Source organism: Branchiostoma lanceolatum, chromosome 15 (genome assembly GCF_035083965.1).
Source record: "Branchiostoma lanceolatum isolate klBraLanc5 chromosome 15, klBraLanc5.hap2, whole genome shotgun sequence".
Lineage (NCBI taxonomy): Eukaryota > Metazoa > Chordata > Leptocardii > Amphioxiformes > Branchiostomatidae > Branchiostoma > Branchiostoma lanceolatum.
In genome coordinates, this window is record NC_089736.1 from 1,598,765 (window position 1) to 1,620,594 (window position 21,830).

The following is a 21,830-nucleotide window of genomic DNA, read 5'->3' on the forward strand; positions in this document are numbered from 1 at the left end:
GTTTGTAAGAAATGATTTAATCTCCTCACATCTTTGTACCAGTCTTTTAAGCAAGCTAAATGTGAGGACTTTTAACATGTTTGTTTGTTTGTTTGTCTATGCCATGTCTAACCCTATGTTGTTTTTTGTCTACAGGGTCACCATGAGAAGATGGTGCCTGAGGTACAACAGAGCCAGCTGTATGTCTGTCTGTGTTTCTGTTGCTTTTCTTTCAGAGAGGAGATATGTGTACTTGTGTTTTTCTCAACAGGTCAACCTGTCTGTCTGTCTGTCTATTTGTGGGTGTTCTGTTGCTTTTACAGGGAGGAGACATGTGTGCCTTTGTCTTTTTCTTCAACAGGTCAACTTGTCTGTTTGTCTGTCTGTCTGTCTATCTGTGGGTGTCTTGCTGCTTTTCCAGAGAGGAGACATGTGTGCTTGTGTCTTTTGTCAACAGGTCAACTTGTCTGTCTGTCTGTTGGTGTTATGTTGCTTTCCAGAGAGAAGATATGTGTGTTTTTGTCTTTTTCTTCAACAGGTCAACTTGTCTGTCTGTCTGTCTGTCTGTCTGTAGGTGTTTTGTTGCTTTTCTAGAGACGAGATATGTGTGCTGTTGTCTTTTCTCAACAGGTCAACCAGTCTGTCTGTCTGTCTATCTGTCTGTCTGTCTGTGGGTGTTCTGTTGCTTTTCCAGAGAGGAGATATCTGTGCTTTTGTCTTATCTCAACAGGTCAACTTGTCTGTTTGTCTGTCTGTCTGTCTGTGGGTGATCTGTTGCTTTTCCAGAGAGGAGATATCTGTGCTTTTGTCTTTTCTCAACAGGTCAACTTGTCTGTTTGTCTGTCTGTCTGTGGGTGTTCTGTTGCTTTTCCAGAGAGGAGATATCTGTGCTTTTGTCTTTTCTCAACAGGTCAACCCGTCTGTCTGTCTGTCTGTCTATCGGTGGGTGTTCTGTTGCTTTTCCAGAGAGGAGACATATGTGCTTTTGTCTTTTTTCTTCAACAGGTCAACTTGTCTGTTTGTCTTTCTGTCTGTCTGTCTGTGGGTGTTCTGTTGCTTTTTCAGGGAGGAGACATGTGTGCTTTTGTCTTTTTTTCAACAGGTCAACTTGTATATTTGTTTGTCTGTCTGTCCGTCTATCTGTGGGTGTCCTGCTGCTTTTTCATAGAGAAGATCTGTGTGATTTTGTCTTTTCTCAACAGGTGAACATGTCTGTCTGTCTGTCTGTCTGTCTGTGTTCTGTTGCTTTTTCCAGAGAGAAGATATATGTGCTTTTGTCTTCTCTCAACAGGTGAACCTGTCTGTCTGTCTGTCTGTGGTTGTCCTGTTGCTCTTTCAGAGAGGAGATATGTGTGCTTTTGTCTTTTTCTTCAACAGGTCAACCTGTCTGTCTGTCTTGTCTGTCTGTCTGTGTGCTGTTCCTTTTCCACAGGGGAGATATGTGTGCTTTTTCTATACAGGTCAACCTGTCTTTTTGTCTGTCCGTCTGTCTGTGGATGTGCTGTTTCTTTTCCAGAGAGGAGATATGTGTGCTTTCTCTCAACAGGTGAACCTGTCTGTCTGTCTGTTTGTCTGTCTGTCTGTGAATGTCCTGTTGCTATTCCAGAGAGGAGATATGTATATATATATATGTGTGCTTTCTCTCAACAGGTCAACCTGTCTTTCTGTCTATCTGTGTGTGCTCTTGCTATTCCAGAGAGGAGATGTGTGCCTTTGTCTTTTTTTCAACAGGTCAACCTGTCTGTCTGTTTGTTTGTCTGTCTTTCTGTGTTTTTTTTGTTGTTCCAGAGTGGAGATATGCGTGCCTTTGTCTGTCTTTCAACAGGTCTGCAGTGGAATTTGTGAATACAGTATGTCTATTTCTGTTGCTTTTCTTGCAGAGCAGAGATTTGTGTACGTTTGTCTTTTTCTAATAACAGCTGAAATTTGTGAATCTGTCTATTTGGGCAGGTACCCATTTAAAATCATTGACGTGTTATTCCACTTGATCTGGGCAGGTACCCAATTAAGATTATGGATGTGTTTGCTATTTTATCTTGTTTGGGCAGGTACCCATATAAACTTGTGGATGTGTTGTTACACCTAATTTGGGCAGGTACCCATTTAACATCATGTGTGCTGTTCAACTTGGTTCGGGCAGGTACCCATTTAGAATTATGCATGTGTTGTTCTAACTGGTTAATGGGCAGGTACATATTTGAAATGATGGTTTTCTTTCTACATCTAATTTGGGCTGGTATCCATGTGAAGGCATGGTTCTGTTGTTACACCTAATGTGGGCAGGTTCCCATTTAGAATCATTTGGGCAGGTACCCATTTAATATCTTAAATGTGTTGTGATACCTAACCATGCCAGGTATCCCTTTAGAATTATGTCTTGTTTAGACTGAGGGGTGACCAGCAGCAGTCCTGACTACAAGAAGGAGAGCAGAAGCTGGGCTCTTAAGTCTACAAGGTAAAGATTCTACTCCAAAGTTCATTCATACCTGTGTCTTCCTCTAAGAATCCCTCCTTTTATGGCTCTCTCATTCTCGTGTTACCTTCTACATCTTTCTTCTTATCCTTCATTCTCCTATTCATTTTCTCCCTGAATGCAAGGCAAAAGGTTACCAATGTAGAGATACAAAATATTACACCTTACATGCAAGTCGATTTAGACAATCTGTAACACACTAACACCATTTTTTCCTTGTCCCTTTAGATGAGGGTTTGGTGACCATTGATGCTGTCACACCAGATGCCACTGATGTCACTGTTTCCAGGTTACTGTGAAGGAAGCACACATGAAGAAAAGAGGACAACAGTCAAATGGGATTTGTATGATATCCTTTCTGCTGTTTTGTATAGAAGCAAGGGTGGGGGGGCATCTGATCCAAGCTCTACTTTGGCTTGGTTCAGTAAACTAGTTTCTAGTAAATGTAGGGATCATTTTGGAAATAAAGTGCCTTGTGAGATCTCAAATAACGCTGAATTAGATTTAAAGTACTGGGGATCTGGGATAGAGTGCTATGTATTGACAAGTAAGAATTGCCATGCATAGAAGGACATAGAGTTGTAAGCTACATTCACTCCAACTGCTGCTAAGGCCAAAGTGGACGACATCAGTGGCATCGATGGACGTCAAGGTCAACAGAAAAAGCAATATGATATAGTTTGCTAATGACTGTTTATTCTTGAATATGCATTTTGGCCAAGTCAGGTAAAAAAGACTGTATTAGATTCAAACTGCGATTTTCTCAGTCCTGATCCTGTAAGTAGGAAGATGGACATTGAAAGATGTAACAGTGTTTTGGATGTTTTCACCGTCTTGTAAGGGAAAGGCGGAACACTGGTTGAGAAATGATATCATCCCATCTAGTATGAGAAGAAATGGCATCTTAAGGTTAATTTCTTTCACCCGTCTTGTAAGTTAAAAGACGGAGGAGTAGCTACACCTGAAGACGTCTTCAAGAAGAAACACCAGCCACCTGAGATGCTACCAAGATGAAAAGGATGCACTGTTACACACTGAATAAAGATTTTCAATTTTGAATAAAGATTTTGAAGAAGATTCTGAATATAGATTTCGAATAAGATTCTGAATAAAGAGAACCCTGTACATAACAGAAGGTAATGGAACTTAAGAATGAAGGAAACTTTTAAAAGCTTGAGTTCGTTAATGAAAGGCAGCATTTCTACATGCCTTAGGCTTGCCCTCTGATGTTCACATGAACTTTGACTTTAGACAGGAAAGGTGAGTTAAAAACTAAATTAGAGCAGGGACTTAGTTAGTAGTCCAAGTGTGTGTGATGATTCAGAGAGCAAGCCTGTAGTTCCAAATCTTTTTGGGGGGTGGGTTGATGAAAGAAAAATACAAAAACATATTTTTTTAAAAAGTATACATAGAAGACAAAGTTGTGGCTTGAATTCTTATCCACAAAGAACTTTGATGTTTTGCATAATTATGAGACATAAAAAGCTATGTAAGTTAATGGCTACGCCAATTAAGCTAATTAAGATGGTGTAATTTTGTTCATTTTCATAACCACAAGGCACACCCCAAATTTTAGCTCATGCCAGGCCAAAGGACTTCACAGTTCTGGTGAACAGAGAATTTCTTTGGCCTGGCCTTAGTCTCCGATCTTCAAGAGGACACCTGTTGATTGTTGTCAAGCCGCTACCGAGATGCCAGAGGTGAGTGATATTGAAACTGCATGCTGTACTAACATGTGCTTTCTCTCCTCATACCAACAGCTTAATCAAAAGGGGGGTCCTTTTCCATACATTCAAGTAGTATCTAGGGTTAGGGCCAAAACCATGTTTTGTGTTTTTCTATCCCATGATGGGGAGGGAACGTGGGTCCTTGGAAAGTTGGGAATTCTTTTTGTTTTGATGCTGGACACAACTTCGGTGGAGTTTTGAGGTTTGTATTCTCCAGCCAAGATGGAGAAACAGGTACTAGTGTGAGTACATGAAACTTTTTTATTTTCCTTCACTGAATCTTTTCTAAAGTTTTTGTAGTTTCCTTTGCTTACAGGTGAATCCTTGGAAGATCCTGACTGTTTCCAGGGACCAATGAGGCGATGGGACCATGAGAAAAGGACTTCTTACAGAAAGCAGATAACAATTTACATTTTTGATTCTAGATGAAGATTTATAACATAGCGAAGTCCAGTATACAATTATGATTTTAGTAAAAACAGTAACTGTTGCATAATGTTTGTAAGAAATTATTTAATCTCATCACATATTTGTACCAGTCTTTTAAGCAAACTAAATGTGAGGACTTGCAGCATGTTTGTTTGTTTGTCTATGCCAATTGTCTAACCCTATTTTGTTTTTTGTCTACAGGGTGACCATGAGAAGATGGTGCCTGAGGTACAACAGAGCCAGCTGTCTGTATGTCTGTGTTTCTGTTGCTTTTCTTTCAGAGTGGAGATATGTGTACTTGTGTTTTTCTCAACAGGTCAATCTGTCTGTCTGTCTGTCTGTCTATCTGTGTGTGTGCTGTTACTTTTCCGGAGAGGAGATATGTGTGCTTTTTCTCAACAGGTTAATCAGTCTGTTTGTCTGTCTGTCTGTCTATCTGTGGGTGTGCTGTTACTTTTCCAGAGATGAGATATGTGTGCTTTTTGTCTTTTTTTTCAACAGGTCAACTTGTCTGTTTGTCTGTAGGTGTTCCGTTGCTTTTCCAGAGAGGAGATATGTGTGCTTTTGTCTTTTCTCAACAGGTTAACTTGTCTGTCTGTATGTCTGTCTATCTGTGGGTGTGCTGTTGCTTTTCAACAGGTCAACCAGTCAGTTTGTCTGTCTATCTGTGGGTGTCCTGTTGCTTTTCCAGAGAGGAGATATGTGTGCTTTCTCTCAACAAGTCAACTTGTCTGTTTGTCTGTCTGTTTGTTTGTCTGTCTGTAGGTGTTTTGTTGCTTTTCTAGAGACAAGATATGTGTGCTGTTGTCTTTTCTCAACAGGTCAACCTGCCTGTCTGTCTGTCTATCTGTGGGTGACCTGTTGCTTTTCCAGAGAGGAGATATGTGTGCTTTTGTCTTTTTTTTTCAACAGGTCAACTTGTCTGTTTGTCTGTCTGTCTGTCTATCTGTGGGTGTCTTGTTGCTTTTCCAGAGAGGAGACATGTGTGCTTGTGTCTTTTCTCAACAGGTCAACTTGTCTGTCTGTCTGTCTGTCTGTTGGTGTTATGTTGCTTTCCAGAGAGAAGATATGTGTGTTTTTGTATTTTTCTTCAACAGGTCAACTTGTCTGTCTGTTTGTCTGTCTGTCTGTCTATCTGTGGGTGTCTTGTTGCTTTTCCAGAGAGGAGACATGTGTGCTTGTGTCTTTTCTCAACAGGTCAACTTGTCTGTCTGTCTGTCTGTCTGTTGGTGTTATGTTGCTTTCCAGAGAAAAGATATGTGTGTTTTTGTATTTTTCTTCAACAGGTCAACTTGTCTGTTTGTCTGTCTGTCTGTCTATCTGTGGGTGTCTTGTTGCTTTTCCAGAGAGGAGACATGTGTGCTTGTGTCTTTTCTCAACAGGTCAACTTGTCTGTCTGTCTGTCTGTCTGTTGGTGTTATGTTGCTTTCCAGAGAGAAGATATGTGTGTTTTTGTCTTTTTCTTCAACAGGTCAACCTGTCTGTCTATCTGTCTGTCTGTGGTTGTTCTGTTGCTTTTCCAGAGAGGAGATATCTGTGCTTTTGTCTTTTCTCAACAGGTCAACTTGTCTGTCTGTCTGTCTGTCTGTGGGTGTTCTGTTGCTTTTGCAGAGAGGAGATATCTGTGCTTTTGTCTTTTTCTTCAACAGGTCAACTTGTCTGTCTGTCTATCTGTTGATGTTCTGTTGATTTTTCAGAGTGGAGATATGTGTGCTTTTGTATTTTTTCAACAGGTCAACTCGTCCGTTTGTCTGTCTATCTGTGGGTGTTCTGTAGGAGATATGTTTGCTTTTGTCTTTTTCTTCAACAGGTCAACCTGTCTGTCTGTCTGTCTGTCTGTGGGTGTTCTGTTGCTTTTCTAGAGAGGAGATGTGTGTGCTTTTGCATTTTCTCAACAGGTCAACTTGTCTGTTTGTCTGTCTGTCTGTCTGTGGGTGTTCGGTTGCTTTTTCAGTGAGGAGAGATGTGTGATTTTGTCTTTTCTCAACAGGTGAACCTGTCTGTCTGTTTGTTTGTCTGTCCGTCTATCTGTGGGTGTGCTGTTGCTTTTCCACAGAGGAGATATGTGTGCTTTTGTCTTTTCTCAACAGGTCAACTTGTCTGTCTGTTTGTTTGTCTGTCTGTCTGTCTGTCTGTCTGTCTGTTTGTCTGTCTGTCTGGCTGTGGGTGTTCGGTTGCTTTTTCAGAGAGGAGATATGTGTGCTTTTGTCTTTTCTCAACAGGTCAACCTGTCTGTTTGTTTGTTTGTTTGTTTTTTGTCTGTCTGTCTCTCTGTTTGTCTGTCTGTCTGTCTGTCTGTGGGTGTTCTGTTGATTTTTCAGAGAGGAGAAATGTGTGCTTTTGTCTTTTCTCAACAGGTCAACTTGTCTGTCTGTCTGTTTGTCTGTCTGTCTGTTTGTCTGTCTGTCTGTCTGTCTGTCTGTGGGTGTCCTGTTGTTTTTCCAGAGAGGAGACATGTGTGCTTTTGTCTTTTTTCTTCAACAGGTCAACTTGTCTGTTTGTCTTTCTGTCTGTCTGTCTGTGCGTGTTCTGTTGCTTTTTCAGAGAGGAGACATGTGTGCTTTTGTCTTTGTTTTCAACAGGTCAACTTGTCTGTTTGTTTGTCTTGGGCAGGTACCCATTTATACTCATGTGTGTTGTTCCACATTGTTTGGGCAGGTACCCATTTAAACTCATGTGTGTTGTTCCACATGGTTTGGGCAGGTACCCATTTAACATCTTAAATGTGTTGTAATACCTAACCATACTAGGTATCCCTTTAGAATCATGTCTTTTTTAGACTGAGGGATGACCAGCAGCAGTCCTGATTACAGGAAGAAGAGAAGGAGCAGGACTCTTGAGTCTACAAGGTAAAGATTCTACTCCAAAGTTCACTCATACCTGTCTCTTCCTCCATGTATCCATATTTTTATTGCTCTTTCACTCTCTTATCACTTCTCCAATGACTTCCTTCTCATCCTTTCTCACATTCATTCTCTCCCTGAATGCAAGGCAAAAGGCTACCAATGTAGAGATACAAAATATTACACCTTGCATGTAAGACTGTAACACTGTGTTTTTTAAGAGATCTAATAGAGAATCCCTTTTTTTCTTTGTGCTTTTAGATGAGGGTTGGTGGCCACTGATGCTGTTGTCACACCAACGTCAGAGTTTCCAGGCTACTTTGAAGGAAGCAAGGATGAAGAATAGAGGACAACCTGTTTGTTAGGATTTGTATGGTATCCTTTCTGCTGTTTTATATAGAATGAGGGTGGGAGGGGGGCGTCTGATCCAAGCTCTACTTTGGCTTGGTTCAATAAAATAGTTTCCAGTAAATGTAGGGAACATTTTGGAAATAAAGTGCCTTGTGAGATCTCAAATAACGCTGAATTAAATTTAAAGTACTGGGGATCTGGGATAGAGTGCTATGTATTGACAAGTAAGAATTGCCATGCATAGAAGGACATAGAGTTGTAAGCTACATTCACTCCAACTGCTGCTAAGGCCAAAGTGGACGACATCAGTGGCATCGATGGACGTCAAGGTCAACAGAAAAAGCAATATGATATAGTTTGCTAATGACTGTTTATTCTTGAATATGCATTTTGGCCAAGTCAGGTAAAAAAGACTGTATTAGATTCAAACTGCGATTTTCTCAGTCCTGATCCTGTAAGTAGGAAGATGGACATTGAAAGATGTAACAGTGTTTTGGATGTTTTCACCGTCTTGTAAGGGAAAGGCGGAACACTGGTTGAGAAATGATATCATCCCATCTAGTATGAGAAGAAATGGCATCTTAAGGTTAATTTCTTTCACCCGTCTTGTAAGTTAAAAGACGGAGGAGTAGCTACACCTGAAGACGTCTTCAAGAAGAAACACCAGCCACCTGAGATGCTACCAAGATGAAAAGGATGCACTGTTACACACTGAATAAAGATTTTCAATTTTGAATAAAGATTTTGAAGAAGATTCTGAATATAGATTTCGAATAAGATTCTGAATAAAGAGAACCCTGTACATAACAGAAGGTAATGGAACTTAAGAATGAAGGAAACTTTTAAAAGCTTGAGTTCGTTAATGAAAGGCAGCATTTCTACATGCCTTAGGCTTGCCCTCTGATGTTCACATGAACTTTGACTTTAGACAGGAAAGGTGAGTTAAAAACTAAATTAGAGCAGGGACTTAGTTAGTAGTCCAAGTGTGTGTGATGATTCAGAGAGCAAGCCTGTAGTTCCAAATCTTTTTGGGGGGTGGGTTGATGAAAGAAAAATACAAAAACATATTTTTTTAAAAAGTATACATAGAAGACAAAGTTGTGGCTTGAATTCTTATCCACAAAGAACTTTGATGTTTTGCATAATTATGAGACATAAAAAGCTATGTAAGTTAATGGCTACGCCAATTAAGCTAATTAAGATGGTGTAATTTTGTTCATTTTCATAACCACAAGGCACACCCCAAATTTTAGCTCATGCCAGGCCAAAGGACTTCACAGTTCTGGTGAACAGAGAATTTCTTTGGCCTGGCCTTAGTCTCCGATCTTCAAGAGGACACCTGTTGATTGTTGTCAAGCCGCTACCGAGATGCCAGAGGTGAGTGATATTGAAACTGCATGCTGTACTAACATGTGCTTTCTCTCCTCATACCAACAGCTTAATCAAAAGGGGGGTCCTTTTCCATACATTCAAGTAGTATCTAGGGTTAGGGCCAAAACCATGTTTTGTGTTTTTCTATCCCATGATGGGGAGGGAACTTGGGTCCTTGCAAAGTTGGGAATTCTTTTTGTTTTGATGCTGGACACAACATCGGTGGAGTTTCAGGTTTGTATTCTCCAGCCAAGATGGAGAAACAGGTACTAGTGTGAGAACATGAAACTTTTTGATTTTTCTTCACTGAATCTTTTCTAAAGTTTTTGTAGTTTCCTTTACTTACAGGTGAATCCTTGGAAGATCCTGACTGTTTCCAGGGACCAAGGAGGCGATGGGACCATGAGAAAAGGACTTCTTACAGAAAGCAGATAACACTTTACATTTTTGATTCTAGATGAAGATTTATAATATAGTCAAGTCCTGTATACAATTACGATTTTAGTAAAAACAGAAACTGTTGCATAATGTTTGTAAGAAATTATTTAATCTGATCACATATTTGTACCAGCCTTTAAGCAAGTTAATGTGAGGACTTGTAACATGTTTAGTCTGTGCAATGTTTAACCCTACTTTAATGCCAGAGACATTGCTTGTGTGTTGTTGTTTTTGTCCACAGGATCACCATGGGAAGATTCCCAGTACCCAACGGACAATGAAGCCAGTGATTCCAGATGCTCCGGAGGGAAGCAAGCTTCAAGGAAAGAAGATTGGACGAGGATTGCAGCACAAGGTTAGTGACAAAGCCTTGCCTGAATCACGGTGCACTTTTGGTGTCTTTTGTCTGCAGGCACAACTTTGGAAGAGCACTTGGATCAGATCAGCGCTGGAGGCGAGACGAAAAAGACGATGATTCCAGGCTCATGAGGGAAAAAGCAACTGACGCAAGACTGGCCAGGGATTGCAAAGAGAAGGTTGGTGAAAATAGTCTTGCCTGTTTCACCGTGCACCTTTCTTGCCTTTGTCTACAGGCACAACTTCGGAAGACCATTTGGCTCAGCGCTGGAGGCGAGACAAAAAAGACGATGATTCCAGGCGCCTGAGGGAAAAAGCAACTGAAGCAAGACTGGCCAAGGATTGCAAACAGAAGGTTGGTGAAAATAGTCTTGCCTGTTTCACCGTGCACCTTTCTTGCCTTTGTCTGCAGGCACAACTTTGGAAGAGCACTTGGATCAGATCAGCGCTGGAGGCGAGACGAAAAAGACGATGATTCCAGGCGCCTGAGCGAAAAAGCAACTGAAGCAAGACTGGCCAAGGATTGCAAAGAGAAGGTTGGTGAACATAGGCTTGCCTGTTTCACCGTGCACCTTTCTTGCCTTTGTCTGCAGGCACAACTTTGGAAGAGCACTTGGATCAGATCAGCGCTGGAGGCGAGACGAAAAAGACGATGATTCCAGGCGCCTCAGGGAAAAAGCAACTGAAGCAAGGCTGGCCAAGGATTGCAAAGAGAAGGTTGGTGAAAATAGTCTTGCCTGTTTCACCGTGCACCTTTCTTGCCTTTGTCTACAGGCACAACTTTGGAAGAGCACTTGGATCAGATCAGCGCTGGAGGCGAGACGAAAAAGACGATGATTCCAGGCGCCTGAGGGAAAAAGCAACTGAAGCAAGACTGGCCAAGGATTGCAAAGAGAAGGTTGGTGAAAATAGTCTTGCCTGTTTCACCGTGCACCTTTCTTGCCTTTGTCTACAGGCACAACTTTGGAAGAGCACTTGGATCAGATCAGCGCTGGAGGCGAGACGAAAAAGACGATGATTCCAGGCGCCTGAGGGAAAAAGCAACTGAAGCAAGACTGGCCAAGGATTGCAAAGAGAAGGTTGGTGAAAATAGTCTTGCCTGTTTCACCGTGCACCTTTCTTGCCTTTGTCTACAGGCACAACTTTGGAAGAGCACTTGGATCAGATCAGCGCTGGAGGCGAGACGAAAAAGACGATGATTCCAGGCGCCTGAGGGAAAAAGCAACTGAAGCAAGACTGGCCAAGGATTGCAAAGAGAAGGTTGGTGAAAATAGTCTTGCCTGTTTCACCGTGCACCTTTCTTGCCTTTGTCTGCAGGCACAACTTGGGAAGAGCACTTGGATCGGATCAGCGCTGTCAGACGATAGAAGTTGTCTCCTGGCGCCTGAGGGAAAAAGCAACTGAAGCAAGACTGGCCAAGGATTGCAAAGAGAAGGTTGGTGAAAATAGTCTTGCCTGTTTCACCGTGCACCTTTCCTGCCTTTGTCTACAGGCACAACTTCGGAAGACCATTTGGCTCAGCGCTGGAGCGGCCACGAAGCAAGTAAACTTTTCTTTTCTGCAGGCTCACAGAAAGACACCAGGAGACAACAGAGCAAGGTAGCTATGTGCAAATCTAAGGATGTCTAAAAAAGATGTCCCATGCGAATTTAGCCATGGGTTGATTCTAGTTGGTTCTCAGATTCGGCAACTTAGCTCATCCTGACACACCCATCAGCTTTGTCCACATGTTACTGTTGAATTTTTAAGTCTTGGATGCACTTGGCTCAAAAAAGTATCGTAAAACATGATCCTAGTAAGTAACATCATTCCTCAGCAAAATGACTGTTTCAAAATAATAATTTAAGAGACCTAGGCTACTTTGTTTTGGCTGTTTCAAAATCACAATCTAAGTAAGAGACTTTCAAATCACAACCTGCCTCCAAGTATGTAATCATGACTTCTAAACTTCTTGCTGCTGTTTTCTGTTGTAACCCGAGCTTTGGTTACACAGATGGGCCCACAGTAGTAAGAAGGCTTCTTTTTTTTTTCGAGTCGAGTGACACTCAAGTCTTGAGACATTCCTGTTCACTTCTTAAATGTAGGGAAAGCTGATGGTTGTGGGCAGGAAGACGTCTTAAAATTTCCTCAGCGACGGGGGCACACCTTGACGTGGTGCTGAGGCTTCTGCCAAGATGTCTCCTCCAAATTTTTGAACACATCAATCCTTGTATAACTCTGGTACTTAAAGGCATGACTATTTCTTATCCTTTTCTGAGCTGGTATTAGATACTTATCAGTCGGTACGTCCACAAGTTTATTAGTCATTTTGTACATCATGTAAAGCCTTGATATTTTTCTTCTGGCTTCAAATGACATCCAATGCAGATCTGTTTTCATTTTGGTGACACTTTGAGCACCCCTGTCATAGTTGTTCGTGCAGAATATGGCAGCTTGGTTCTGCACCCTCTCCAGTTTATCCTCTTTCTTTGTGTTTGGATCCCACACTGTTGCAGCATATTCATGTCTTGTCATCTGAGTTTTCAGAATTCACGAAGTGTATTGTAATAGCACACTTAAAACTATTCTTTGTGTGGACATATTTTTGTCCATGTGCTGTGAATTGTAGGTAGAACTTTATTGTAAGGCTGATTTTTATTGATCGATTGTAGACTGAGTGTTGTGTAAATTTGTAAACTAAGTGTTGTGTTGTGTAAATTTCCCTTGCATGCCTATGTATCTGTCTGTCCATAAATGTCGACTCTCCAATAACAGCTACGCTCCCCTGAGAGTCGGTGTAATGTACTGTATCAGTTGCATTTGACAATAAATAAATTGTGTTTATGTACATGTGACAAGCTCAGAGACCTTTAACCTACTTATGTCATGTCCTGACATAATTTCCTTGTACATAGGCCAATGTATATCTACGGGCATCTAAGGACAGTCACGTCTAAGGACAGTCACGTCTAAGGACAGTCACGGCTAAGGACAGTCACGTCTAAGGACAGTCACGTCTAAATACAGTCACATGTAAGGACAGTCACATGTAAGGACAGTCACCTCAAAGGACAGTCACGTCTAAGGACAGTCACATCTAAGGACAGTCACTCTTACTGAATAGCGTAGTGTTTAGTCTTCAGGTATGTAGTAATCACTAGCATTGCTTTTTTTAGCATATTAGTCTTTTCGAAGGGGTGTTCTAGAGGCGATCTAAATACGCAGACAACGCAGTACCTTAAACAGGGACAGGGGGCGTCACTATCTCAAGCCTGTATATGACTGTCTCTTGTCGCGTGATGATCAACACCAATCACGTAACAAGTGAACTCCAAGACGAGATCTGACTGTAATACCGGGTTGATCATGATGAAGAGACGGAGTGTTCCCCATAACACCATTGATAATTTGACCCAAGAAGAATTACAAAGGTAAGATTTAAGACGTTTAACTTTAATTGATAGCGTTTAGCTGATTAACGTTACATCAATCTAAAATATCACGTACCAGCTCACTGAATGTGGATTTCTTCCTGCGTTTAATCATGAGTCTTAATCTACACGCATCTATCTATTCAAGGAGGTTAACCTCCTTGATCTATTGCTGGGTCTATATGATAACTCCACCAATTGATCAGAAATGCCTAACTATATTGCATCAATGCACTCACTCTTTCTCTCTCTCTCTCGTGAATAAATAGATATAACCTAACTACTCTCTCTCATTGATCTCCAAGCAGATCTACACGGTGCCAAAATCGTATAAGCTAGCCAGAGAAGCTCCAGTCGCCAGAGAAGCACCAGTCAGGCACCGCGTCTGGCTGACTGGAGCTTCTCTGGCTAGCTTATACGATTTTGGCACCGTGTAGATCTGCTTGGAGATGACTCTCTCACCATCTCTCTCCCTCGTTCAAAACCAACAGCTTGTTATATATCGTTATCTAACGTTAAACTACAAATAAATGAATATAACCTAACTACTCTCCAAGCCGACAGGGTTTGGCAGGTCGGCATACAGAAGTCGGAACAAAATAGAGAGCTCGAAAAACGTCTAAAAGTCACGTCAAAAAGCAGCCGAGCCGAACCTCTGCTTGGAGAGTACACTACTAACAACCTAAGTAAGAATCTTTACTCCAATAACACCGAGTAGATTATTATGCCTATATATAGGGAATCAAAGAACGCCGACAGGAGAGTGACAGGCATCCTAGTAAATATCGTAACGTTACTAAGATATAAGAAGAACATGCTAACTCATATCGTTATCCCTTATTGACAATCAGGACTATACTTAACATGTATACGTACACTATTGTTCGCACTGAACACACCGTTAATCCTTACCTTTTAGTCGTTATAATAAAGACATTAGTTGATCGTCAATATTCATTAACAAGATAAGATTATATAACGTTAACTGTGTAATCTATAGTTTGTCCGACATATCGGTCCAATAAGCCCATTCGTAGATTCGAGTACGCGTGCGCAGTGTCAAAGGTGAAGACCCCTGGCTTGTAAACAGTTGTCGCGGTTCATCGTTGATGAAGGTTAGACATCCAGGTAATAAGATACGCCAAAAATAGTTACTCAAGCAACTGGATAAAGTTTTGAAACAGTCAGAAGTTTCAGACAGCATCCGCTATCTTTCGTCAGTGACTAAAGAAGGATCTGGTAGAACTAGGTTTTATACCAAAATTCTGAATAGATATGTTTGAGTTGTCGCTGTTGTTGTCTCGACCATTGTTTCTTGATGTGCATAACAACGCTCAGTTTCTTCTTGGAGGACCAGGTTTCGTTTATGTCGAGTCAAGTATGTCTCAAGACATTCACATTTGACACTGCACATACGTAATCAAAATGTGCAATTCTACTGGCAACCTCGTTCGGCCGATACAACCCTGCCAAAGGGCAAGCATACCACACTATATTTCTACGTTATTGTATTGACCAAGGTTGGTGGGCCCATGGAACCGACAACAAACTAATTCAACCCGGAAGTCTATCATATACATATCGCTAACTTGATCTTCCACCCTACATCTACTTGGTTTCCTGGCAGAAGAAAGAAAGAAGAAAAACACAATATATTTCCCCTATACCCCATACTGGGTAAATAAATAAATAAATGAATAAATAGATAAATGAATGAATTAATTAATTAATTAATGAGTAAATAGGTAGGTAGGTACATGTAGATAGATAGATAGATAGATAGATAGATACTATAGATAGATACTATAGATAGATACTATAGATAGATAGATAGATAGATAGATAGATAGATAGATAGATAGATAAATGGATGGATGGATGGGTGGATGGATGGATGGATAGATAGATAGATAGATAGATAGATAGATAGATAGATAGATAGATAGATAGATAGATAGATAGATAGATAGATAGATAGATAGATAGATAGGTCACCTGATAGATAGATAGATAGGTCACCTGATAGATAGATAGATAGATAGATAGATAGGTCACCTGCTGGCGCCGAATGGCAGCCGCCAGACCCTTGCGACAGTTTCATAAAGTGCAAGTGTGCAAATATGTATCAAGTGTATTATTGTGTATTATGTGATTGTAAACCCTGCAGTAATTCAGCATTGGCTGCCATTGCATGGGTAATTTCGGACCAACAAATGACCAATAAACCATAGTTCCCCCCTCGCGAAACTAGTTGTGCATATTTTGAGACGTGTTTAAGCCGACGTTTTTCTATGTGTGTGACTCCACAGATTCACCCTTTAAAGATTGTCATACACTTCCACTGAGAGGTTGACATAGCTATTAATGATCCAGAAGGTTACGTCGTTTGTTGCATGGTTGGACCGATATGAAACTAACGCGGCATCGCACAGAGCTGGAACGGATGCGGGGCCAACGACAAACCAAAGACGCCGTCAGCGTTTGGAGGAGGAGCGCCCTCTGGCGTCTTGAAGGTGAAGGACTGCAGCAGGGTCGAGAAGAACAGGAAAAGTTCCATCCTGGCCAGCTGCTCACCGAGACACACGCGTCGGCCTGGAAATACAGAATTACCAGAAGTAAGACCAGACACGAGTGGAATAGAAGTTGTGAAATCATTATTGTGGTAAAATACGTCCAACATTCAAGAACATCTCAAATCTAGCCTGGAATCCAAACCTATTATAGCTCCCGAGTCTCTCTCCGCGGAGAGAGACTCGGGAGCTATAATAGGTTTGGATTCCAGGCTATCTCAAATCCTGATAATCACCTCCTCCAAAAGGCATGAAAAACTTAGGCTTGTTGATGACGTTCCCGTCCGCGTCCAGAAACCTTTCGGGGTCAAACCGGTCCGGAACAGGCCAGTTGGAGGGGTCCGTGTGAAGGGAGTACATGTTCAACAGCACCTGGGTCAAACAAAGAGAAAATGGGTTAATGAGGTCTCAACAACTCTTTGCATGGATAAACTTAATTAAAGTATATCATCACTTCGACTTGAAAAGAGGTTACTGGAGCACAGAATTTACACTCATTCATGAAAGAATCTTTTTTTTTAAACGATACTGGCGGTGATCTTACTTATTGATATGAAACTCATCATACCGCAGTTCCCTCAGGAATATCGTATCCCTGCACTTTGACCTCCTGTGTGGTGGCGTGGCCTGCAAAAGGAAAAAGAGTGCGGATCCTCATGACCTCCAGCAGACAGGCATTCACGTAGGGCAGCTGGGAACGGTGGGACAGGGTGGGCAGACTCTCACCAACAACGGCATCAAGCTCCTCTTGTACCTGTTAGGGTTTAATTGCACCGATATAACAGTTAAAAATATCACGAGTCTTCTTGATAGTTACAAGAAAACGAATACTATCTTGCAATTCTTTCTTTGCCCATCCCTCTAGAGTCTGACAGAGGTAAACATTGAAAAAGTTTGAAGAGGCCAAACTGCTCCCAAGTACCTTATCTTGGATGTCGGGGTTCAAAGTCATGTAGAGAAGACTCCACAGCAGTGTGTTGGCAGTTGTGTCTGTTCCTGCGAAGAACAGATCCTGGGCCATGTACATGACGTTCTCTTCCGTCAGACCGTCCACCTTTTCCTGCTGTTCAAGCTCCAGCAGGCAGAAGTCGAGGAAGTCTCGCGGATTCTCGCGGTCCAGGTGTTCCCGATGGCGAGATATCTCCTCGCTGAGCACGTTTCGGACCTTGTAGAACGCTTCCAGTGCATTGGTGCGGGATCTATTCACTAAAAAAAAAATATACATTTAAATAGTTAGACATGAGTACAATATCAATGTTTTGTTTGTTTGTGATGAAATAGCAATAGAGGCTTTGGTAACTCCTCAGCAACCTTCCTCATCGTATGAATAGATTCTTCCACTGTTTGTCGCATGGTGGCGTTGTGGCAAAGATACAGTACATGCTTGAAGTTTTCTGTCAAGCTGGCGGCAAATGATAAGAAGCTTTAAGAAACTTGAAACATATTCAAAAATAAAAACCGACTTTCATATAGAGAACTACCTCCAGTCAGTCCAAAACAAATCCTTCATAACACACACAACAAAACTCCGTATCGGAGCACACTGTCTTGAAATTGAAAAAGGTAGACACAGAAATGTCCCAGCCAATCAGAGACTTTGTCCTACATGTAAGGAAAATGTCGAAGACGAATATCACTTCTTAATGGAATGTCCAACATATAAAGATAAAAGAGTGAAGTTAATGCAGACAATTAAGTGTGAAACAAATGTAACACTACCTCAGTCGAAAACAGAGACGTTTCGTGTACTTATGTCATGTCCTGAAACAATGTCTGTATATATAGGCCAATATATCTATACATCTATGCAAAAAAGAATCCGTGAAATAGCGATTTAGTTGTATAAGACATTTATCTCCTCATCGTGTAATTGTATAATTGACATATACGACTCCCTATTGTATCTCCTGTTGATATTATCTACCTCTGACAATATTATATAGATAGCGCTTTCATGTAGTTTGAAATGGAGCATTGTACAGCCTAGAACCTAACCATTGTATAGCATAGAACCTCCCTGTAGCTTTTAGCAGTTTGATATAAGTAGCCAGTAGTATGTTATTTTTGCCTTACATTGTACCTGTTACAATCAATGTACAATAAACTTTGATTTGACTTGTATCAAACGTGACTCAGCTTTTCCCGAGAAAGCTAACTGAGAAGTTACCGAAACGTTACGTTGCCAAGGTAAATTCCGCTAAGGTTATTTATCATCAACTCATCTTTCTACGACAACGCTCAGAGCGACCTGACCTGAACAAACAGCATTCTCACTGAGTCAGCATGTTCTCTAGGCTCTGGTTGGTCAGTTTTAGCCAGTGCAAAGCGAAATCCTGTAAGCTGATTGGCTATTTCTTAGAGCGCACTGACCTAACTTAAGCAGGGAGTAGAGTGCCCTGACCTGACTTCAACTAGAGGCCTTAAAAGGAAGTGCGGTACCACTCTTTGTGATTCGGATGAAGACTTTTGAATAAAAGGTCGAAATCGGTAAATCGTTGTGTCTCAGCCGTCATCCTTCTGACGCCCAATCGACTACGACCAACCAATCTTTCATGTAACTGTAGAAAAAGGAAAGGGCAGTTCTACCTACCGACAGGAACAAACCGAAGCAACGGGAAAATGTTGATTATCTTCCCAGTTGCGACTTCAACTAGTATTGTGACAATAGCCTCCGAGAGCTCTCGGAACGTTTCATCCTCGTAGTCGTAGCGCTTCCCGAACACCATGGAGCAGATGACGTTTGCCACCGTAACTCTGACGTCATGAGCGATGTCAAAGGGCTGTCCGTTGTTTTCTGCAACCTGAACACAATTTGTTTTTCGGCAAAATCATGAGTTTGTCCAGATGGAAACAGTCCTATTATGGTGTTGGTCAGACCCTATAGTTCGTAGACGAAATACCATCGCCATTTTTGTCTTCAAATCCAAGGAATTATGAAAACCATATAGAACAAATATCATCACAAACTGCATGTAACATGAAAACATGATTGATCATCAAAACTTATCGACATATTGATCATGAGAATGCCCCGAATACTATCATACGAATATCTGACAACAGATATTCGGGCTGAAAAACTAAAACTCAGGCCTGCATTGTTTATCCTTAATTATCTCCATAAAAAATTGAGATATCGTTTTTGGCATGTTTTTGTGTGTGTGTGTCAGTGTGTTTCCGGACTATTGTAGTCAGCATAACTCAAGAACCTCTGGATGGATTACCATGATATTTTGTATGTAGGCGGGTGTTGTGAAGCCGAAATTCAAGGTCGATTTTGGGCCCCCTGGTATGTGACCTTGTTTGACTGGTGTCATCTTACCCTGTTGCGGAGATAGGTCGCCTCCTCTTGGATCTTCTCCTCAAAGCTGCCACGTCCGACCTTCATGCCCAGGTTCCTCAGGGTGGCGATGGCAAACCTCTTTCTCTGTCTGAACCCTGGCCCCCAGCGTGCACCAATGATGTCTACAGGAACAAAGAACGTGTCTTTAAAATGGAACTCAATATTATATATATCACGTTTTGTATCTATACTGCCGAGAGGACACCATGTGGACGCCATTCAGTGGGACGGTATAGATACTACATCACACTGACACAACAAAATTACAGCGACTCTCGTAAGGTCTACTTAATCTATACATGCATACATATACATACATGCCAACAAACAAAGTTCATACTAATGAGTTTGTTTACATACAATCATATGGAATAGGGCAACATATTGAGATTTAGCGTGTCGTAAACTTATACATTACTTGTTCTTATGTCCAAACATTCTTTGATGTATATACCTATTTGAGCACAGTAAAGATTGTCTCCTCTCATTATGTAATCAAATCTATCAACAGAATTGAGCGTATTGAATTCACTTGAACAAGTGGAAATAAAGGTGAACAGCTTAGAGCGTTTATCCTCATATCTTGAACAATTCATACCACGTCCGGTTTTAAGCGACACTATGATAGACGCGACTCACGACAAGGCGTCTTCTGTCACAGGACAGCTGACAAGGCGTCCACGTCTGTCCTGGGTAGTTTTGTGTTGTACACTTGTCGTACGACTTTTGTCAAGAAAGCATATAGATAATAGAAGTTTACCTTTTCCGGAACCAGTTATCGCATCAAACAGGTAGTCTGGCGGCCTGGACGCGAACAGATCGGACCTGTCCACGAGCGCGTCTTTGACGGCAGTGTAGCCGTTCAGAACCACCACATCTACCGAACCAATTTTGATGGTGAAGACGTCCCCGTACCGTCGCCTCCATGCCGTCACCTTGACGTGAGGCGCTCGGCCCAAGGCGAGTATGTGCCCGAGAACAGGCACACGTCCTGCCGGGTAGGGAGGCAGGTTTCGGGAACGCTTGAAGATGACATATGCCAAGAGGAAAGTCACACAAAAGACGAGAAACGTCTGCAGAGTCAGCTCAGAGATCTGCAAAATCTCCTGGACGGACTCAGCTATCCACTGAACAGTACCGGCCATTTTCTCACGAATGAAGTGGGTGGCCCAGTTAGATGGGAATAAGGCGACCTATGACCTCCATTGTTTGTCTTGTTCATCCACGGAGCGATCAGGTGTATGGGAAGTGAGGCCTGACTTGAAGCAGAACAATTATTATATTATCATCAGCCCTAACAAGGTTGAATGTGTTATCTGAAGAAACATCATACATGAAGAAATCGCATTGAGAATGGCACTGTGGTTAATCAAGAGGCGCTCGCACCTCTCTATTGTTAACAAGTAAGAGATCAACAATGTGGACCACTTCAGACTTCCCATTCTCTACTCAGGGGTGGACGGGAATATTTTTTTTCAGTCTGTTCTGTTGAAAGCTTCCATCAGAAGTAGGCATTGTACCACTATCACATATAGCAGGTCACGAACTGGATACTTTAACGCATTGATGCTTTAGCATTAAGTCGCTGCTGGGTGGCGTCACTAAAATTACATTGATGTACCTGTTATCTCAGGCTTGCCTGGAGAATGACTCGGGGCTGCCAAGAGAATGTTGTTGTTAGTCCTTGTGATAAGAGTGCTGTGTTTTGTTGCATTTGGACATCAATCCATTTTCAAGACTCGGGGGTTGACGTGAACAGTTTTTTTCAGTCTGTTCAGTTGAAAGCTTTGTTCGGTTGTAGGCCTTGTTTCACTATCAAAATTAACAGACAACGAACACATGCATTAATGTTTTAACATTGGATGAGCATCTTGTGTGGCGTAACTACAATTACACTGATGTACCTGTTGTCTCATTCTTGTCCGGAGAATGATTCGGGGCCCTCCGTGAGAATGTTTTTTTAGTCCTTGTGAGAAGAGCTCGAGGGTGCCAGTTCCGAACCCATCCCGGCTAACATAGGCGTAACCTCGAGCTCAACAGCCGGAACACGGCCCTCAGCTACTGGTTCTGTACGAGTGTTTTGTAGCTGTAGGCCTTGAACCACTATCAAATATAGCAGACAACGAACAAATGTATCCATGCTTTAACATTCAATGAGCATTAAGTTGCTCAATTAATGCGTCATTACAATTCTGATGTACCTGTTATCTGAACCTTGCCCGGAGAATGATTCGGGGCCCTCCGTGAGAATGTTTTTTAGTCCTTGTGAGAAGCGCTCGAGGGTGCCAGTTCCGAGCCCATCCCGGCTACCATAGGCGTAACCTGGAGCTCAACAGCCGGCCCTCAACTACTGGTATGGTGGTTTGTAGCTTTTGGACAGCAACCCATTGTCAACACTTGGGGGAAAATGTGCCGCGGAGTTAGAACCGGATGTATTGTTTGCCAGGCAGGAGAAACGTTACCTTGCTTTAGACCTTAGTTCTTCACGCAACCTAAAGGCAGAAGAAATGTTAACAACATACTTTACAAAGAGTCTACT

General features: G+C 41.8%; 1 protein-coding gene across 1 annotated transcript; it reads right to left on the reverse strand.

Moving 5' to 3' along the window:
• Nucleotides 1-16,510: 16,510 nt before the first annotated feature.
• Nucleotides 16,511-20,436, reverse strand: LOC136421006 (cytochrome P450 2J4-like). Its single transcript, XM_066408152.1, has 5 exons — nucleotides 20,052-20,436; nucleotides 19,271-19,413; nucleotides 18,539-18,749; nucleotides 16,871-17,154; nucleotides 16,511-16,702 (listed from the first exon to the last, which is right to left on the reverse strand). The coding sequence occupies exons 1-5, from the start codon at nucleotides 20,434-20,436 to the stop codon at nucleotides 16,511-16,513; spliced, it is 1,215 nt and encodes a 404-aa protein (XP_066264249.1).
• Between the last annotated feature and the right edge of the window lie 1,394 nt (nucleotides 20,437-21,830).